The sequence below is a fragment of the Triturus cristatus genome, chromosome 6 (genome assembly GCF_964204655.1).
Source record: "Triturus cristatus chromosome 6, aTriCri1.1, whole genome shotgun sequence".
Classification (NCBI taxonomy): Eukaryota; Metazoa; Chordata; class Amphibia; order Caudata; family Salamandridae; genus Triturus; species Triturus cristatus.
In genome coordinates, this window is record NC_140589.1 from 1,395,889,794 (window position 1) to 1,395,910,537 (window position 20,744).

General features: G+C 45.6%; 1 protein-coding gene across 7 annotated transcripts in view; it reads left to right on the forward strand.

Moving 5' to 3' along the window:
* The window catches only part of RALGAPA2 (Ral GTPase activating protein catalytic subunit alpha 2), a 1,855,355-nt gene that overhangs the window by 709,757 nt on the left and 1,124,854 nt on the right, over positions 1–20,744 (forward strand). For all 7 annotated transcript variants that reach the window (XM_085612413.1, XM_085612412.1, XM_085612410.1 and 4 more), the window contains 2 exons: positions 2,027–2,167; positions 4,680–4,777. In XM_085612413.1, coding sequence (XP_085468539.1) covers positions 2,027–2,167; positions 4,680–4,777 — 239 coding nt within the window. The remainder of the gene's footprint in view (positions 1–2,026; positions 2,168–4,679; positions 4,778–20,744) is intronic.

Here is a 20,744-nt window from a genome sequence, read left to right on the forward strand (position 1 = left end):
ATGGCTCCGCTGATGTCATGTCTGTGGACGACGTCAGGGCGGAACCGTGCGGCGCCGCCCCCCAGCGCACAGAGAGCTGTTGAAAGTTTTCCGGATCCAGTCTGACGCCTGGGGATATTCTAAGTTAAGGAATCTGGGCTAGACTGTGTCTCTACCAGATACATCGTTACCGAAGGTTAGTAACTCGTCCATTACAGCGGTTATCTATTAAAATAAATTGAGACGGGTGAAATGGCAAAGGGAGTAGCTAAAGGAGCCAACAAAAGACATCATTCAAAAACACAAGGAGTCAAGTAATGGTGTATTCATTATGCAGGCAACGAAAAGTCAAGACATGCTTTTTGATCTGAGAAACTAATGTTATGTTAGCAGTACACATAGGAATCATTAGGATATGAGTGAACATTTACAAGGAAAGCATATAGAACATAGTTAATCTTTTATTGAATATATGTGAAAAATCTTCTCCGGATGAAGGAATTATAGATATAATCTGAAATACTATGAGCTAAATCGGATGATGAAATAAATCCTCAGTATTGAAGAGATTCAATTGGAACTCCTGTCATTCTATAAAAAAATTAATAATTACATTTTTTTTTCTTGTAATCAATGTGCTCACTTTATTCGGACACATTCATAGAAAATATTTAGCAGTTTACCATATCCAAGCTGGTTAATCGATTTGAAGCGAAACGTTAGTGAATCTATTTAATTTATGTGCTCATATTTCTGTTGCTTTTTACAGAATTTAGACCTGCTGCGTTTTTTTTATAGTGGTGTCATACTAGCAACTTGTGGTTGGAGATCTGAATAACATGTTTTTGCTTGTCATTTATGATTATTTTTGTGCATTATTTCAGTTAGTATTGCAACATACAGGATGTGACGTTCCTCCATTTTTATCTGCACCAGGTGAACCCCACTTGAAATAGACACGTGGAAATAGGTGTTCAGCCATTATGAAGTGGGTTGTGGTGCTAATAGGATTATAGAAAGAAAGACATTTTTAATGCATTGCTTAGTTTTAGAATTTTAGTTGGGTTTGTATACATTGATAAGTGTAAGATATCTGGAACGAATGTATGACGTTACATCGCATACATTCACAACGCGGTAGTTTAAATTGCATTCGTTGCAAAGACTTGCGCTAGGGGCGCTGGACTTAGGAATAGCATGATTTACAATTCCAACTCCAGCCTACATAACAGTAGGGAAGGTGTTGGAATAGTAAATCATACTATTCCTTACTGTAGAGCGCCATCCAGCGCAAGTCGTGTTAACAACTTGTGTTGTAATGACCACGTTGTAAAGCTATTACGGTATAACGACCATGTTGTAAAGGTCGTTCTCCATCTGTAACATGGATCTGTGCATATAATTAAACTCGGTTAATCCATCCTTTCGGAAAAGGCTTTTTGGTGGCCCTTTTCATGGGTGAGGTTTTTGCACGGCCTTCTAAGCTCTTTGCTGAATCCTTCACTGTTCTCTGATCTGTGTTAATTCATGGAACCAGGTTGCAATGTAACAAGATATGCTACTGTATCTTTTTGAAATGTATGTAGCATGAACCCAGCTGGCTTTTGCCCTGGTGATAAGCAATGGTAACTGTAATCACTATGATCAATTCCTTTTGCGAGGACTATGCTGCTTAATTGTTCCAAGCAGATATTTCAGAGTCTGGATTTTTGGAACTAAGTGACATGGTTTCCACTTATTCCATCAAAAATAATAGTAAAAGTATAAATTTTTGCCTCACGTGTATTATCTTATGAAATACCCCCATTATACTGAAAACGTTTTACAATTTCCTATGTTATGAGATATATGTGTATTTGACCTTCACCTTAGTATTCCATTTCTATACTCAAGTAAGTAATGTCTGGGCAGCTGAATTGCCTTAACATCAGATTTTGTTGTATCTTGGTTTATTAATCAAAAGAAAACAAACATCTTAAATGTGTTACTTGTGATAATTTATTTTATCATCCATTCACTGTATTATTTACCCCCTGGAATTGCACAGAAATTGATGAAAGCCAGCTACCAGAAAATACATTGGGAACAGATTGTAATGGCCAACTTAATGATCTGGAACAGCAGCAGTTAACTCGTAGCACCAGCACATTAGGCATACCTGACCAGCTATGTCCGGACTTCTCTGGAGGTAATTTACATTTGCATTTATCTTTATCGTATAAGTAATTTTTGTACAAGTAATTTTTTTGTCTGATTTAAATAGTGTTTTAGACAATTTTGTAAATAACTCAAATATTGAGCTAATAAGTCTGTAGTATTATATAATCCAGCATATGGAGATGGGGAAGGACATACTTTACTGGTGGATTGCATTACTTAGCTAGGAAATATTTCAAACATTCTTTGCACAAGACTAAATGGAAGGCAGTTTCACAGTGACATGCTAGCCATGTAATAGTAAATTAGATACATTTGAAATGTATCTAAACAGGTGAGTGGTGTACTAGGATGTGAATCATACATGTGGAAGCTATATTTATTTTTCGTCAAAGTGTGGGTCTATTTTGCTGATATGCTAACCACAGCCATCTTCAGCGCTCTTTTAGTCATGACAATAAATAAGACATAGACCCTTTGCAGAATGCAGCTCTTGCCAACAGGTGTAGCAAAGGAGAAGGCATTTTTTGCAAAGCTGCCCATCCCCTCTTAAGAACATATGAACGTTTTTAAAAAAAAAAAATTTTTTTTGAGTCTTCATCATTTCCTGACCACGCGACAGAGAGATCCATTTTAAACGTTACAAGGAACATCACTCAAAAAGTGTCAAGGTCCCAGAGATACTTAGGTGAGAGCATAATAAAACTGCTCAGAATCGTACCTTTCTGCAGCAGTCACAAGTGCAACACACGACACCCTGATTCAAGGTGTGCAACACATGATAACCTGATTCAAGGCAAGAGGGGTGGGTATGAGGAAGGAGACACTAGTATGCTGATCTTGTGAAGAGGCGTGGTTTTGATTAGTTAATGAGCCTCTGCTGTTTCCATGAACTATGCACTTGTAGTCTTCAAATTGTTACAAGAGTTTCTCTTATCTGAATTGCTGACCCAAGATAGTTGATAGTGGAGGATGAACTTTAAACTCACAGATCTTAAATTGTGGAAAGGGATTTACGGACTTTACAGCTATCAGTGTGCAAAGATTCAAATAACAGTTAAACCAAGAATTTAACGACACACACAACAGACCGTAATTATTCAGCAACCTTAACACAACATTATTGCAGTCTTAAAGTAGTGCAATACCTTGTCTTTTTAAAGCTGAATCTGATCCTGTATTATATGTTAGTCACTCCCTCTCACAAAGCATAAAGCTTGAATCTTGCACCAAGTAGTTGAATTTGTAGTGCACATGTCCATTGATCAGGGCTCTTTATTTGGGACTAAAGGAAGTAAACCATCAACGTGGTCAGGATCATATTGTTTAACAAAGGCTGTTACTCTTTGTGTGGGAGCATGAATCAATTGCATTACTAAGTTGTGAGTCATAAGAAAATAAGGAAAATAATGGGTATAGTCAAGATATGTGAATCAAAAAAATATAGAGCGCGATATAGTGAGATCAATTGTGCTCTTGCTTTAGTTCCTATAGTTGTCCCATGTCTTGTCTTATATTAATCACCTGATGATCATAGCGTGATCTTGAAGACAATCAGTGAGAGCCATTAACTGATGTCCTTTCTGCCGGCATACTGCTTAATGCCTTGGAGCACGTTAGTGTAGTATGTCAGTTGAATAGCTGCTTAAATCAGTAATCAACAGAAAGGGATGTTTAACCCAAGACACTCTTGGTAGTAAAAGCTTTAAGAGCTTTTGATTGGCATTTCTGGGCTAGCAATGAAAATATGGAATTTTAACTCTGTCTCCGTACATTTAGAAGTCTTTACTTTGGCAAGCCTCTTGAAACTCTGCCTTTAATTTATGCTTTCAGAGTTTGTTTCTAGTATTAGGTGTTTATTTTAGCTTTTTAATTGTGTTCTTAGTTCGATTTATCATGGTTGTGCTATGATATCCCATGGATTTTATTGTTATAACTTTTTCATAGCAGCCTTACTTTTCCTTGCTTGAATTTCCATGTTTGAGTCTTTCTTTCATTTTTTTAAACGAAAACCTTTTAAAAATAAGTGAAGCAAGGGGTGCGTGAGTAGGTAAAAGTGTAAATCATGAAGGAAAATTAGCTAACTATTAAAATATGTATGATGAATACATATACAAACTTTACATTAGGGTGAGCAGTGCTTACATTATACTTGTGTAGGTTTACTGAGGTGAGTTTGTTTCCATTTATATGTGCTGTTAACATTAATGCGTAACTTACACCAGATAACTGCAAAAGATATGTGGATCACTGAATAGCATTTTATACACATTTAGGTATAACTTTAACGTTTGTTATTTTTCCCTTTGATTTGCAAGTCTTACCCCCCAAAAAATCATGTGTTGAATTTTTTTTGTGTGGTTTGTGAATGTGTCCATCTTTACGCTTCAAATTTGAAATTGCACTAACAATGATATCAGTTCCATTGCTGTCAATTCATACTAAAGGAATAAAATGTACTAAGATGGCCAGAGTAGTAATCTTGAAATTAATATTCATTTTTATGAGACTTTTTGATCTTTTGTTTATTTATTGATCTACAGACGAAAGGGTTGAAAATGGTCAATATTTTGAATCGTCAGATACCACATCTGTTGAAGAAAACAAGGAATTTGTGCCTGGTGAGCGCGTGACTCCATTGGTAAGCCAAACCAAGCACAGATTTATTAATGATGCATATTGTCTGCATGAGTTGCACAGTGTGCAAAGGTTTTGACCTCATAGCTTAGCAGGCCTTAAAGCATCAATTTCTCTTTTGTATGGTTGTTGGACATGATCTAATCTCACTGTACCATACGTTGGTCTTCTTAACCCTTTTGCTGATAGTCCTTTTCCCACTAGAATGCTAAGCCCTTTTTTGACTATTTGGGGTGGTTTGTGCTTGAGTTTGAGGGGGCAATAGAAAAAAGTGTATTTTTTTGTCCCCTAAAAATAGCATCAAGAAAAGGTTTGCTGTGCCGAAGTCACCATTTTCTCAGTTTTCAGGAATACGCAGAGCTGAATCACAAAACCAACTTTTTTTTACCAGAGGTTTGGCATTTTTCAAAGAAGTAGCCCATTTTTCCTAATTTTTGTGCGTTCAAGCTGCTTCCAGTTTCTGGGGGAAACCGCTGTGAAACTCATGGGTGATTCTGGAGAGCTATAGATTTCTGGGATGTAGACAATATTCTGAATTCAGCAAAGGGTCATTTGTGTAGATGTCTCAAGGTTTTCCTAAAGAAACCAACTGTTGAAATAAAAAAATATTGAAAATGAGTAGGAAAAAACATACATTTGTGGCAATGTTTTAATTTGTAACTTCTCGTCACGATTGCCGATTTAAAAATAAAGCAATATACCATGACAGCTGGTAGACCCTTCTGATCATGGGGGTTTCCAAGAACTTGAGGTACCCAGAGCCAATAACTGAGCTGCACCTTATAATAGTTTTTCATTGTGTACAGGGTATATAGCAATTCATATGGTGTAATATAACGTGTGAAAAATCGGTTTATGGAAACATATGTGTTTCTGAAATGGGCACAAGATACGGAGTTTAGAAGCAGTGGTTATTTACACATTAGGATGGCACAAATGTAGAGAAATACAAGTGGTAATAACACTTGTTCTACTATTCTGTGTTGCCCCAAGTCTCTCGATACAAATGGTACCACACTTGTGTAGGTAGGCCTAGTGCCTTTCATAAGAAAAGGCCCAGAATGCAACATGGACACATCACATTTTACAGCTGAAAACTGACTCTGTTGCTGCAATGTGCCTAGCTGTGTATTTTGGGCTCTAGACCAGCTGGCACCTAGGGAAACCTAGCACACCTGCACATTTTTTTTAAACTGGACACCAATTAAAATACAGGGTGGGATGACTTATGTGGCTCCCACCAGGTTTTGCAAACCAGAAGCCATTGCAAACTTCAAACTTTGACTAAAATAAAACATTTTCCTCACATTTCTGTGATGGAAAATTCCGGAATTTGCAGAGAGCAACTAATTTCCTACCACCTACCTTTCTCCCAAGTCTCCCGATAAAAATGGTACCTCACTTGTGTAGGTAGGGCTCGTGACTGTGATAAGAAAGGTGGCAAAATGCATTGTGGACACATCACATTTTTCCACTTGAAACTGCCCTTTTTTTAGGTCTATTTTTCCCTGGTGTTTTATGCTCTTTCTGTCTTTTGGGGGCAGACTTTGGGTAAACGCCCTCAAACCACCTGCTGATTCTTCAACAGCACCTGCAATCTCCCCTACCTTGAGTAGAAGTACAGACTCATCTTAGTTCATCAGTTGATAAAGTGTGTACTTTTTCTCAAAAAACTGTTTGGGTTTCATAGAGCCAGATGTTCAGTTCTTGAAACTGTATTATAATTTGTTGTGTGTAGAGTGACTTTCAGGAGGCGGGGGCAAGATGGTCGCAGACAGGCCGTAGCGAGCAGTCGCGGGTTAAGCCCTCTCCCCCCCCCCTTGCTGCAAAAAAGGATTGAAATGGGGAGGTGAAATGCCACACTATTCTCACCTGTTGGATCGATTGATCGGCGGGGTGATCGACCGTAATTCACGGCGGTGGTGGAGTAGAGACCTGACGACATCCGAGAGGATAGTGATCCTGGAAATTGGCCGTGCAGTCCAACTTCTCTATCGGTGCGCGATCGCCGGTAGCAGGATGGCCCCGAGAGCGAACAAACACTAAAAGGAGGCGAAGGACGCTCAGAAGGATCCAGCCGCCCCTGCATCTACGACCACGGTTGAGCGGTGCTCAGTGCAGCCCCGACGAGCGCTGCTGAAAAAAACGGGAGAAATCAGCGGGAATGGCAGTTGTGGCGGTAATGGCAGCAACGCCGGGAAGTAGAAGGCTGGTAGTGAAGGAGGTAGTAAGGCTCGGGAGAGCAACCTTCGGCAGCTTACCCTGATGAAATCTTTCTTGGCAGTGACACCGGTGGACTCAGCAAGAGCCGGATTAGGTGAACAGGTGGAGATCGGCGAAGCTTTACCCATTGAGGATACATTGTTACAGCCTCACTCGGGACAGGCTGACAGGCAAGTGGAGATGAACAATGAGAAAATGGATGATTTGGATGGGCTGAGTAAGCAGAATCTGCAGGGGGAGCAGGAACTAATAAACTGTACTGCAAACAATGAGCTGCCAGTTAGTGATCTGCACCTAAATATGGAAATGACTGGGGGGGGATTAAAGATAAGTGTGGGTATCAGGTTCCGATCCTCTCAGATCCCCTTACAGAGCCCCTTTTAGAAAAAGCATCTTCAGGGAGGACAGTTGCGCGAAGACAGGGGCCTAATCACACTAAAACAATGGCTGGGTCTCCAGAAGGGGATCGTTTTTACTCTCTCAACAATGATACAGACGTGTCGCCTTCTAGTGATAGTGATGGTAATTATTCTGATGGGTCAGACGCTGCAGAGACCTCTTCAGTGCAAAGAGCACCAGCTGCTCCAAGGGTTACATTCCACAAAAGTAGGTCAAAATCCAAATCCAGAGTGAGCCCTCCCAGAATGGATACAACAACAGCTCGAAAGCTTACGTGGGATTACTCCGCTACCACTCAGCTTTATCAGGACGATGGGGTAATGCCTGAACATGGTGGGCATACCAGCCCGACCGGTACAGCTCTGGCTCCCTCAATGGATTTAGTATACACCACGCTAAAACAGATGCAGGAGTAGGCCAGGCTGGAGAGCCGTAGAGTGAAACAAGCAACCAAAAACCTTCAGGGTTCCTTCCTCAGCCCGACACTGTTCGACATTTACATGGCCTCGCTCGCACACGTCGCCTGACAGCACGACCTCAACATAATCTCCTACGCAGACGACACTCAACCGATCGTCTCCCTCACCAAGGACCCCATCACCGCCAAAGCCAACCTCCACAAAGGAATGAAGGCTGTCGCCGACTGGATGAAGATCAGCCGCCTGAAGCTGAACTCGGACAAGACGGAGGTCCTCATCCTCGGCTCCAACCCCTCAGCCTGGGACGACTCCTGGTGGCCGACGGCACTGGGGGTAGCCCCGACACCCACCGACCTCGCACGCAACATGGGAATCATCCTCGACTCAACGCTCTCAATGACCAAGCAAGTCAACGCCGTCTCCTCCTCCTGCTTCAACACCCTCTGCATGCTCCGCAAGATCTACGGATGGATCCCGACAAATACAAGAAAGACAGTCACCCAGGCCCTCGTCAGCAGCAGACTCGACTACGGAAATGACCTCTACGCGGGAGCCCCAACCAAGCTCATCAAACGACTACAACGCATCCAAAACGCCTCGGCGCGACTGATCCTCGACGTACCACGACACGGCCACATCACCCCCCACTTGAGAAACCTGCACTGGCTCCCCGTCAACAAGAGGATATCCTTCAAGCTCCTCATCCATGCACACAAAGCACTCCACAAGACCGGCCCAGCCTACCTCAACAGACGGCTCTCCTTCGACATCCCCAACCGCCAGCTACGCTCCGCCGACCTCTCACTCGCCACCGTCCCGCGCATCCGAAGAACAACCACAGGCGGGAGATCCTTCTCCCACCTCACCAAGACATTGAACACCCTCCCACTGAGCCTACGACAGACCCAAGACCTGCTGACCTTCAGGAGGATACTCGAGACCTGGCTGTTCGATCAGTAGCGCCCCCCCCCCCCCCCCCCCCCCCCCAGCGGCTTGAGACCCTCTCGGGTATGTAGTGCGCTTTACAAATGATTGATTGAGGGTTCGCTACGGAAGGTAAATAAATTATATGAGGACATGGCAGACAGGGTTACCTATGTAGAGGAGAAAACTGGCAGACTCGAGGATGAGGTCAATAAATGGCAGGCCTTTAAGGAGGCACAGGAGAAGCTGATGGAGGATTTACAGTGGAAGCTCGAAGTTTTCGAGAATCAGCAGAGAAGAAACAACATCAGACTTTTGGGATTGGCAGAAAACATTGAGGGAGGAGACGTAATGGCGTTTGTAGTAACCCTGCTGAAGGGGGCGTTCCCTGACTTGGCTTCATGGAACTGGGAGACTGAGGTGCAGAGGGCACATTGGCTCCCACTGACACAAAAGAGAGTGCATGCTGCGGGTCAATGTGATAGGCCCAGGGCTATCTTAGTGTATATTGGTAATTTTCTCCTCAGGCAGGCTATTATAGACAAAGGTAGACCAGATGCTAGGCGAACATTTGAGGGCAATACATTCTTCGCCCGTCCAGATTTTTGCCATGCCACTGTCGAAAGGAGGTGGAGGCTTAGACAGCTGATAACTCCCTTCCAGGGGCTGGGCTGTGAGGCCTATCTACTGTACCCTGCCCGGCTTAAAGTAATCTCTAATGGCCAAGTCCGAATGTTATTTTCAGAGATCAAGGCACAAGCACGCATGACTGAATTGCAAGAGAAGAAGGGAAAAAGTGGCAGAGTTTGACCGCTCTGGTGCTTTGTACGTTATGTACGGTGTGATATGCGTAAGGCAATTAATGCTTTAGTATTTTCTACCATTCATATATGTATCAGTGACTTAAAAGTTTCTATAGCTGTTTGATGGTTGGATGAATAGCTTGTGAGGCATATAGAGCACAGGGGTGTTGTCAGGGGGAGCAAGGGGGGGATTGCGACTCAGCTATGGGCTTCGGCTACCTCACATAGGTCATGTCTGACCTATTTGCCCGTGATGGGAGAGGAGGGGGGTCTGAGGGGGTGGTAGGGAGGGAGTATGGTATTGAACAGCATGACATCTGAGACACATGGGGAGACACATGGGGAGCAATGAAGTAACCCAAAATAAGGAAAGGGAAAGCTTAAGAATATGGATAAAAAATATGGAAATAAACTTAAAGGATAACTGGGCTGGACAGATGCTTGATGTTCATTAATGAGTCTACGAATCGCTTCAGTCAATGTTTGTGGCTTAAATGATCAGGCTAAAAGACAGCAGGTCACAGCAATTTTGAGAACAATGCGCTTGGATCTTTTGTGCCTACAAGAGACTCATATAGAGGGTACAAGAGGTAGTCTAATGGAACAGTTAGGTTTCCATCTGATTGCGAATAGTAGACAGGGGCCTAAAACTAGAGGGGTTGCCATACTCTCCCGACGGGGCGATATAACAGTCAAGAGGAAGTTAGAAGATAAATGGGCTCTGGTGGAGTGCACAATATTGGGTGAGACGCTAACTATCTGCTCAGTGTATGGCTCGACCGAGGATGACCCTGATATTTTTGAATTTTTAGATCTGGAACTAGCCTCCTGGAACCAGTCATGTGTGGAGATTTTAATATAAACGTGTTGGGGGGGGGGGTGGGGAGGGCTCGGGACGGAGACCAGGGATCGGCATGCGGGGCGGAAGAAAGACTTTTCGAGCAATGTCTAATTTAGCCCGGAATAACTCGCTGGAGGATGTGTGGGTACGGCTGAAGACCAACGATCAGGGCATTACGTATTTTTCGGCTCCACACAAGGTGGTTGTTAGACTTGACTATTTTTTTGTATCTAATTCATTAGTATCTAGGTGTCGGATTGAGAAGTTTCCCTGCATCATCTCTGACCATACCCCTTTAGTGTTAACAGTTGATATGGCAAGGGGGGGGGGGGGAGACCAGAGCGGGTATGGACCTTTGAGAGAGGACTGTTAAAAGATCCAGGTTATGTACAACATATGAAGGTATGGATTGTTGGCTTCTGGGATATTAATAGAGGAAGCACCAGTCCAGGGGTAGTCTGGGATGCATTTAAATCTGGGATACGAGGGGAGACGCTGAGCTACAGCCTGCATAGACAGAAACGAGAGGCACAGGTAGAGAAAAAGATATGTCAGGTAATAATTGATATAGAGGAGGAGCTGAATGCTGCAATTACTATGGGCATATCGCTGGATGATATCTTGCTTAGATTGGCCTTGGTCAAATCTGAAGCTCAGGAGGTTATAGCTACCAAGGCAGCAGCAATTTTTATTGCAAGAAAGGAGAAATTTTACGAGATCAGCAAACGGGTCGGGCATACACTAGCTGTGCGCTTGAGACAGAAAACAGCAACCGGGGAGATTAAGGAGATATCGGATGGAAATGGGAATATAGTTGATGAACCAGCAGGGATCCGAGTGATATTTAGGCAATTCTATGGTAAATTATTTAATGAAGAACAGGCGAAGGATCCTCTGGAAATCCAAAGGTATCTTAATGAAACTCTAATACAGTCAATCACTGATGAAGATAGGGAGACATTGGAAACCCCACTGAGAGTTGAAGAGATTTATGTCGCCTTAGGCAGCCTCCCATCGGGTAAGGCAGCTGGACCCGATCATATCCCTTTAGAATTTTATAAAGTTTTTGGGGAGGTAATCGGACTCGACTTAGTCGTAATAGTACTTCAGGCCCAGTCGGGTAACTCCGTTCCAGCTTCATGGGCAGGGGCAGATATAGTAATCTTCTTGAAAAAAGGGAAACCACCTAGAGAACCAGGGTCTTATAGACCAATAACTTTAATGAATTGTGATGCCAAAATTTTCTCTAAAACCATGGCCACCAGGCTAAGCAACATCATGGTTAAGATGGTCAATCCCACTCAGCATGGCTTCATACCAGGGAGAGTAACAACGCAGCATGTCTGCAGGGTTGTAACTCTCTTTGATGCAGCTGAAGTCACAGGGGATCCTATGGCGGTCATGCTAATGGATGCTGAAAAAACATTTGACTTGGTCTCTTGGGACTATCTCTGGACAGCTATGAAGCGGTTTTGCATGGGGGGGGGGGCTATGTCAGAGCAATCCAGGCCTTATATAAAGATCCGACAGCCCAACTTAGAATGAATGGAGGATATACTGCATCTTTAACAATCAAACGTGGTACACGGGAGGGCTGCTCATGCTCGCCATTGCTCTTTGCGATATGTATTGATACCCTAATTTGGAAGCTGGAGGCAAATGGTGGCATTGTTCCTATAAGATGACATGGCCTGGAATATAAAACCTTGGCATATGCAGATGACATTGCACTGGTGACTTCAAGCCCGGAAAACGCCCTAGCTGAAATCGAGATGGAAGCTCAAACCTTCGGCCTTGTATCAGGGTATGCCTTAAACAGGTCTAAGACTCAGATAGTCAAGAATATGGGGGCTGTGTGTGATGATATACATGTAACCGACTCAGCTGTCTATCTGGGGCTAAATATATCAGCAGATCTGGGAAGACTGTAGACAGAAACATTGAGCCAATAATGACTAAAGCTAAAAAGGATTTTATTAGAATGCACAATTTACATCTTTCGCTAGTTGGGCAGTGTAATGTGGTTAAAATGGTCTTTTTACCAAAAATGTTGTATCTTTTTAGGGCTATTCCACTTGCATTTGAGAAAAAATGGTGTTCTGCACTTGGCACATGGTTAATAGGTTTATTTGGGCACATGGGAAAACTAGGAGGGCACTGCGATTTATGCTACTGCCAAGGGAAAGGGGAGGATGGGCTGTTTCAGGTTTTACAATGTATCATTGGGCGGCAGCCTTTCAGTATATGAGCGGGCTAATCGGGGGAGACGCGACTGATCCTTGGGTTAAGTCTGGATCAATTGATATGTATTCAATTTTGGTTGGAAAAAATGCTGAGAATTGCCTTTTGAAATTTACTGAGCCTAGCTACTTTAAAAGAACTAGGTTTAAGACCCTGATGGCTGCATACAAGATCTGGACAGCATTTCGTAAAAAAACTGGCCTCGGTAGACTAAACGGTTATACTCAACTCTTTAGGAACCCCACTCTTCCTGGGGAAATCTTCTCAGACTCTATAATGGCAGAATGGGAAATGCGTGGGATCCGGAGACTGGTGATTTAATGGGGCCACATGGAATTCGGCAGTTTATAGACATACAGAATAGTTATGGTATTAATAAAAGAAATTTCTTTAAGTATCTTCAAATTCATAGTTTTCTAGGTGGGAAAAAGGGGGGGCCCTGTGGATTTAGTAAAAATAAAATTATGGATGTTATTAGAGATGGGGTAGATTGCACTATTCGGAGGATATACGCTGAGCTCTCTCTATTTAAAATGATGATCTTGAAAAATACGAGAAGAAATGGGTAGATAAACTTGGTGTAGATCAGGATGGCTTTAGAACCTCTTCAGAATTAGGCCATACCGTGTTATGCTCTGCAGGGCTTTAAGCTCAACAGTATAAAACAATCTTTTCCTTGTATTATACTCCTGCAAGGATTGCGCTATGGGGGGGGCGGGGGGGGGGCGGACGGGAACTAGATGCCCTCGGTGCGACAGTATGGACGCTGAAATAATACATATGTTTGCGTCATGCCCTCAGTTGCAAGCTTTGAGGAAAGCGAACAAACTATTTTGGGAAAGAACACTAGAAATTAAAGTCTGTCTTACTCCTTCTATCATTTTATTGGGGATAAATAGTGAGGACAGGCAAGATCCATCTCAAAGCTTTCTCTTTGTGGCCATGTCAGTACTGCACATTTGAATTGCCACAGCCTGGCTGGATAAAGCAGCTCCAACGTTCCAACAATGCCAGGTTGTTGTCTACCTACAATCTCGAGAAGGGGATCTTTGAGAGAAAGGGGAAAAATGGGAGGCTGCTTGGCAAAAGTATCTGGGGGCCCATTTATAGATGGAAGGAAAGCCAACAGTAATAATTGTCTTAGTGGGTCACTTGGGGTTGTCCTCCGCTTCTCTTTTTTATGTTTTCCTTTTGAATAGGTATCTGAATAAGGAGGATAATTATGCATCACTAACGCTTTGTGTTGTAAATGCTATCCTTTTGTTTTTTGTTTTTTTCTCTTCTTTTCTTTTTGCTCTGTTTCTCTCTTTATGGTTTTCTGTACTGTGAAGTTTGTATATGTCTCAGTTGATATCTGTTTGTTTTTTCGGCTAAGCTGTTGTGCTCAAAATAAAAAAATAAAAATATAATTAGTTTTGTGTTGTTTTTCAGGCAGAATTTAAAATATTGTCCTTAGTCCAGTAGTCTGTTAATACATATCAGATTGTCTACACCACAGCCTCCTGATACTTAAAGGAAGTATTGTCAACTGTGTTCTCATGGACCACTGTCCTAGACTAGGCGTCTTGTTAGATTAGTCAAAGGTTTTGTTCTTATTATTTTAGTGGTATGTCAGATTAGAAAATCATTTATGAGGATTGCATAAGCTTTGTTGGCCTGATCAGCTTCCAGTAACTGACCAATTGTAGGAATGTACACTTTTGTATTTTTCAATATTGTTTAAAGCAAAGGTACTATTTTCACCCTTACATTTTAATTTTCATTATGCATTTTCTCAACTCCTATTTCTCTCCCCCCCCCCCCCCCTAAAACATTACTTCAAATCGTGAGGCCATGATGAGACCATGCACTCTAAAGCCATCAAGAAGCAGGAGGAAAGGTTTTTCACTGTGTACACGCGTAATGAATGCCGTTCCTGGTACATCGCTATCCTGGTCATGGTCCAAGTCCTGCTCTTCTCCTTCTTCTAAGTCATTGAAGGTCAGAAAGAAGAAACACAAGAAGTTGCACAAGCGGGAGTACTTTCCACTAACATGGCTTTCCAGCTCCAGGAGTAGGTCTCCATGCCACAACCCCTCTCAATCGGGAGCTTCTTCTTTGGAGCCGGAGGACATCACTCTAGCAGAAGAGCTGATGCTGAAACAGACACTGACGTTTCCCCTAGTCTAGTTGGAGTTTCCAGGGCCTGGTGCCGATGCAGTGCCGATTAACCTCTTCAGTGCCCATGGCGAGATAGTCTCGTCATGGAGCACGGTTGCGCTGTGCCCATGACGAGACTATCTCGTCATGAACCCCACCCACTAGTGCAACGCCCGGCACAGGAGGGGGAAAGGGCGTGGCACTGAAGGGGTTAAGGCCTTCACAAAGGCCATGTTGACACTTTACTTTCTTGTGATGCTTTTCTTCTCTCTGGTGCTACTGGGGCCCATTGAACCGATAGGAGCTGTGACTTGAATACCACTGTGAGATACTTCCCTGGCACCAGAGGACCCCAAACGTCTTGACTGGGCACTTTTCCAGCTGCAGCTGGTTGCACCTCCACCTACACCGGCTGTGTCTCCGGAGCCTATTCTTAAGACAAAGGAAATCTTGTGGTACTCGAAACGGAAGGAGCAGATACAGGTGGGGAGGCTTAATGTAGGGTGGAATACCAGGCCACACCTTTGGCCAGAGAAGAATACTGGCAAAGGTAGGATGTTATTTTTGTTTCGGATTTAGGTGCATCATAAACCACACGTGATACCTCATGATGATGATGACAGCAGCGAGCCAGCCAATTTGCTGCCCCTTTCCTACACAGATGCAGCAGATTACACAACCCTTCAGCTCTCTCCTGACACTTCGGAGCCATTCCCCCCATTCAGTTAAGATTTACTGGTGCTTATTATGGCAATGTGGGCTATGCTTATGCCAGCACCTTCAGTGAGTGCGCAGATTGCCTGACATTATATTGGCCATCTTTACTATCCTCCTATTATTTGCAAGAGAGCCTGGTGGTCATCTTGCTCAAGACAAAACCCTCATCATAATCCACCTCCAGACTAGGAGTTTAGCCCTTGAATCCATGAACACCACGTGCCTCTTGGTGAGGTAACTAAGCCCTGTGGGAAATGATGCAGATGGTGACATTGAGTCTCCAGGACCACTTGAAACACAAAGATCTACTCATAGATCGATAGAATGCAGCCATACAGATGTGTGACCAGCCTTGGAGCCGGTGGCCAAAGCCATGGGGTCTTCTGTGTCAGAGGCCAAGCTTGTCTCCACTTCACGGACATTTTAGAGGATTCCATGCTAATTTAATAGATGTGCCCTTTTTGGGGATAAAGCAGACTCTGCCCCAGAAACAATCAACAATGTCAGGCTGCAGCTCAGGCCTTTGGGTTTGTGTTCCCTACCCAAGACTTCCATAGACATTACATTGGTTTTGCAGCTTTTTGGAGGGGCTGCCATTTTATCTATGCCAAGCCTTTCCAGCAGCCAAATCAGGTTATTTGGCAGTACAGAGGTTGAGGCCGTTGTCCTTGACCTGTACAGCAACCCTCATCCTTCTTGGCATTTCCTGGAAAACCGCTATAGTTTTCCCTCAGGGGAAAACTAATGACCTGTGGAAGGAGGCCTGGCATGCCATTACGATAGACCTGTGTACCTTGCAAATTGTAGAAAGACGTTATGTCTTTCCTTTCAAACAGAATCCTCCCCCTTTTCTCTCCATTAAATGTTTCCCAATCAGAAGACCATGCTCTCATTTTGTGTTCTACAGTAGGACAGAACAGCACTTTCGTAGAAAGGGGTGATGTGGTTGGTTTAAGTACAGGAAATTGGCAAAAGCTATTATTTGCAGTACTTCCTTGTTCCCAAGGGCAGCTGTGCTCTGTGGTCTCCCCTGAATAACAGGATACTAAATTCCATCCTACGCAAGGAGAAATTCAAGATGCTGTCTCCAGCTCCAGTGCTGTTGGTGCTGGAGATAGAAGACTGGATTTTGTCCCTTGATTTCCAGCACACATATTTACACATATAGATCCTGCAGTAACACGGTAGATGCCAGCGTTTTGTGATAAGTTCCACCCATTACAAGTAAGCAGTTGTTCCATTTGGATTAACAAGGGCACCCACAGTCTTAAAGGTAATTGTGGTGGTTGTGGCATGAATACGCAGATCAAAGGTCTCTATATTCTTATTCACGAATGAATCACTGATCAAGGTGGACTCACCATAGCTTGTAACAGATCCCATGAACACCACAGCTTACTTGCTATTTGACTTGGGTCACTCCATTAATTCCCCAAGTCGCATCTGGAGACTTCTGAACACCTTCTGTTAATAGGGGCACTACTGGATAAGGCATCTCCCTCTTTCCCAGAAGATTTGGTACAGTCAAGGTATGATTATGATGTTTTGTGAGGGAGCTAGAATCTGCTAGCTTCCTGAATTATGTTAGACACTCACATATACTGGCATTTTTAGTTTAGGAGATTTATATAGCGCGAGCTAGACCCGAGACATCGGGTATCAGAGCACTTTACATGAGCACCAGTTTCGTTACAGATGAACTCATTCATTTTTTTGGGCACGGGGAGATTAACTGATTTGCCTAGAATCACAGGATGTTGAGCGCCATTGCCGAGACTCGAACCTGGTTCCCCAGCTTCGAGGTTGACTGCTCTAGCCGTAAGGCTACATCCTCGCCCCATTTGTGGGCTCCCTAGTGGTACCTTCGCCATCAGTGGTTCCAACATTGGGGTGATCTGACAAACATCTGGATCTTCTCAGATACCATAGCAGATCTCCTACGGTGGTTAGTAGAGGAGTACCTGTCATCCAGGAAGTCGTTTTGCCCAAACGAGCAGTCACCACAATGGTAATGGATGCCCTCACTTTACAGTGGGTTGCACAGCCAGATGATCTGGAGATCCTAGGCCCTCTGGTCTCTAAATGAGCGGACTCTTTGCATCAATTTGCTTCATCTCCGGGTGATTCTCCTGGCCCAAAGACTTTCCTGCCTTCTATTTCCAATCGATCTGTCCGGATTCTGTCAGGCAGCACAACCCTTGCGTTATGTGAACTATCACAGAGGTCTTCGCTCTTGAGAGGCTCTGACAGTCTGGGCCTGGGCTCAGGTACACAATATCTGGCTTATCACCACCATCTAGCAGGCTCCCTAAACATGAGAGCTGACAACCTGACTTGAGGTCCTCTTGCCAACCACAAATGGAATTTCCACCCATAAATGGTATGGAACACACTTACCCTGTGTAGCACCATTCAAATGGATCTTTTAGCCACTTGCAAGAATGCTTATTGCCTAAAGCCTTTATTTGTTTGCCAAACAAACCCTCTTAATTCAAGTCCTCAGAAGTTGTGAGGTTTTTAAAGGGGTTATTGTACATATTACTTCCTTCACATTTTTGATATGTCTCTGTGGGACCTTAATTTGTTTCTAGCATTCTTGAAGTGTGCTCCGTTTGAACCTCTGTATAGCGGTCAATTGTGACTTTTTAGATTTTTGGTGGCCATCACTTTGGCTCTGTGCATAAATGCAAGAGCTGTGTGCCTGCCCTCCCTACGCTTGTTTCTTACCTAAAAAGCTGGTCCTGAGAGCAAAAGCACCTTTCCATTTAGAAGTGATTTCCCTGTTCCATATGGGTCAATCCTTTACAGTTCACACTTTTTTCCTCTATCTCGCCCCACTAAGGGGAAGGAGAGGCTGCATAGCCTAGACCCTACATTTACAGAATCAAGGACTTCACATCTGGCTTTGGAAGCATTGGAGCCATTTCACTCGTTACATGCTCCAGGACTTTCTGCTGTAACCTCTCCATCTGAAAGAAACACGTTAGTTAGATTCCTCACCTTAGAATATCCCCAGGCGTCAGGCTGGATCCGGAAAGATTTTTCGTCAGCAATACCCCTTGCGCGTCACTAGGCGTCGTCTGCGGCTCCGCGTCCGTCGTCGGTGTCGTGCGCTGGAATGACGTAGTCGGAGTACTTAGACGCCGCCCTCGCGCGCTGACGTCAGTTCTTCTTTTTTCCGCGCCAGACAGCGCCGATCCGGGAAGAGCTTACCCCTTAGTCACTTTTTGACTAAACTTTTTTGACTCTTTTTGGTCTTCTGTCGACTCGACTCTGGTGCCGGTAGGATGCCTGGTTTTAAGGCCTGTGGCTCCTGTCATCGACTGATGTCGGTGACGGACCACCATCGCCGGTGCCTTTACTGCCTGGGGCCCGACCACGATGCGGAGTCGTGCCTCGACTGTCAGGCCTTGACCTCGAAGGCTAGGCGGGAGCGGTCCCGTAAGCTTCTCGAGCTTCGGCACTCGGCTCCGCGCCGTTCATGGTCCCGGTAGCGGAACTGCAGTCACCATCATCGCTCGTCGGGCTCGAAGTCTTCGGGTAAGTCGAAGCGCTCGAAGAAGTCCAAGAGGCGACACCGCTCTTCGGAATCCCCTCGCCGGTCGCGCGACTCGGTCGAGGGTCAGGGTGGTCCCACCCCCGCGGCTCTGTCGGAGCCGCGTCCGTCCCCATACCCGCTGGTCCCTGGGACTGGCGCGACTCCGGCGGAGATCAGCGCCTTCCTCTCGGCCATGAGGGGCCTGGCTCTGCCGTCGACGCCTGCTGGCGTGCCTTCGTGCCCCGCGGGCTCGACCGGGCGACCTCGCGAGCCGGCGGCTCCGGCTCCGTCGACGACTTCGGTCCTGACGCCGCAGGTCCCTGAGGAATCCAGGCCTGGATCTCTGCTGGCGCCGGTCGACCTCACGATGCCTCCTCCGCCGGCTCCGACACCGGTTCCACCCCCGGCGCCGTCCCCAACGCCGTCCCCGGACAGCGCCGTTCCCCGGTTTAGCAGCGGTCTGGGCCCGGCACCGGTGCGGCGCCGCTCGATGCCGCATCCGACGCCGATGCATGAGCATTTCATCTACCGCCCGGCTCCGGTTATTACTCCTGTTTATCAGGAATCGGATGACGGGGGCGCCTGGGAGGGGTCTGAGGACCCTATGGCCAGACAGGCCGATCTTTCACAGGACTGGGCAGCCGAACTGGGGGATGCCAGTGGTCTGGACACCTCCCCGGACGCTGGTTTCATCTCTCCTCCGACTGTGGCCTCGGATGAAGGTGCAGCTTTTTCAGTGGTGCTGCGCAACGCGGCCGATGCCCTTGCGCTGGATTTGCCTGCTGTGGCCGTGAGGACGAACGTCCTCACAGAAGTGCTTCAACCGTCAGCAAGCTCCACAGAGCCTCTGCTGCAGTTCAATGAGGCACTCGTAGACGTTCTGCAGGGCACCTGGTCCAAGCCCTCCACAGTTCCTCCTGTGGATCGGAACGTGGCCCGGCGCCACCGCCCTGCTCCGGGCGACCCCAGTTTTCTGTCCCAACACCCCACTCCCGAGAGCCTGGTTATCCAGGCCTCGACTTCCCAATCCTCCTTTCCGTCCGCTCCTCCGGATCGGGAATCCAAGAGGCTGGAACAGTTCGGAAAGAAGCCGTTCTCTTCCATGAGTTTGGGTCTGCGATCCTTGAATACCGCTTGCCTCTTGGACCGTTATTCCCACTCTCTGTGGGATGCGGTGGAGGACGTGCTGCCCCTGTGTCCGGAGGAGGCCCGGTCACGGCTCGCCCAGGCGCTTGCTGATGGGCAAGATGCAGCACGGCATGCCATACGGTGTGGACTAGACACCACGGACTCGCTGGGGCGGGCGATTTCGTCCACGGTGGCGCTTCATCGCCACGCCTGGCTACGGTCCACGTCTTTCTCGGGGGATGTCCAGAGTACCCTCATGGATATGCCCTTTGATGGTACTCGCCTTTTTGGAGAGAAGGCGGATGGTGCGCTGGCTCGTTTCAAGGACTCCCGAGGCACGGCCAAGCCCTTGGGTCTCTCGGCCCCGCGGCTGCAAACTTCCGCCTTTCCTCCCTTTCGTGGCCAAGGAAGGGGCGCCTCCTCACGTCCGCCTAGCCACCGGCCGCAGAACCAACCTGCACGTGATCGCGGACGTGGATTCTGCCGAGGCGGTACTGGAGGACAACGTGCCGGTCAGTCCACATCCACCCCGGCAGCATCCGCCTCAAAGCCCTCCTAGTCCGAGCTTTCAGGCCCATTCCACGCCAGTGGGCGGTAGA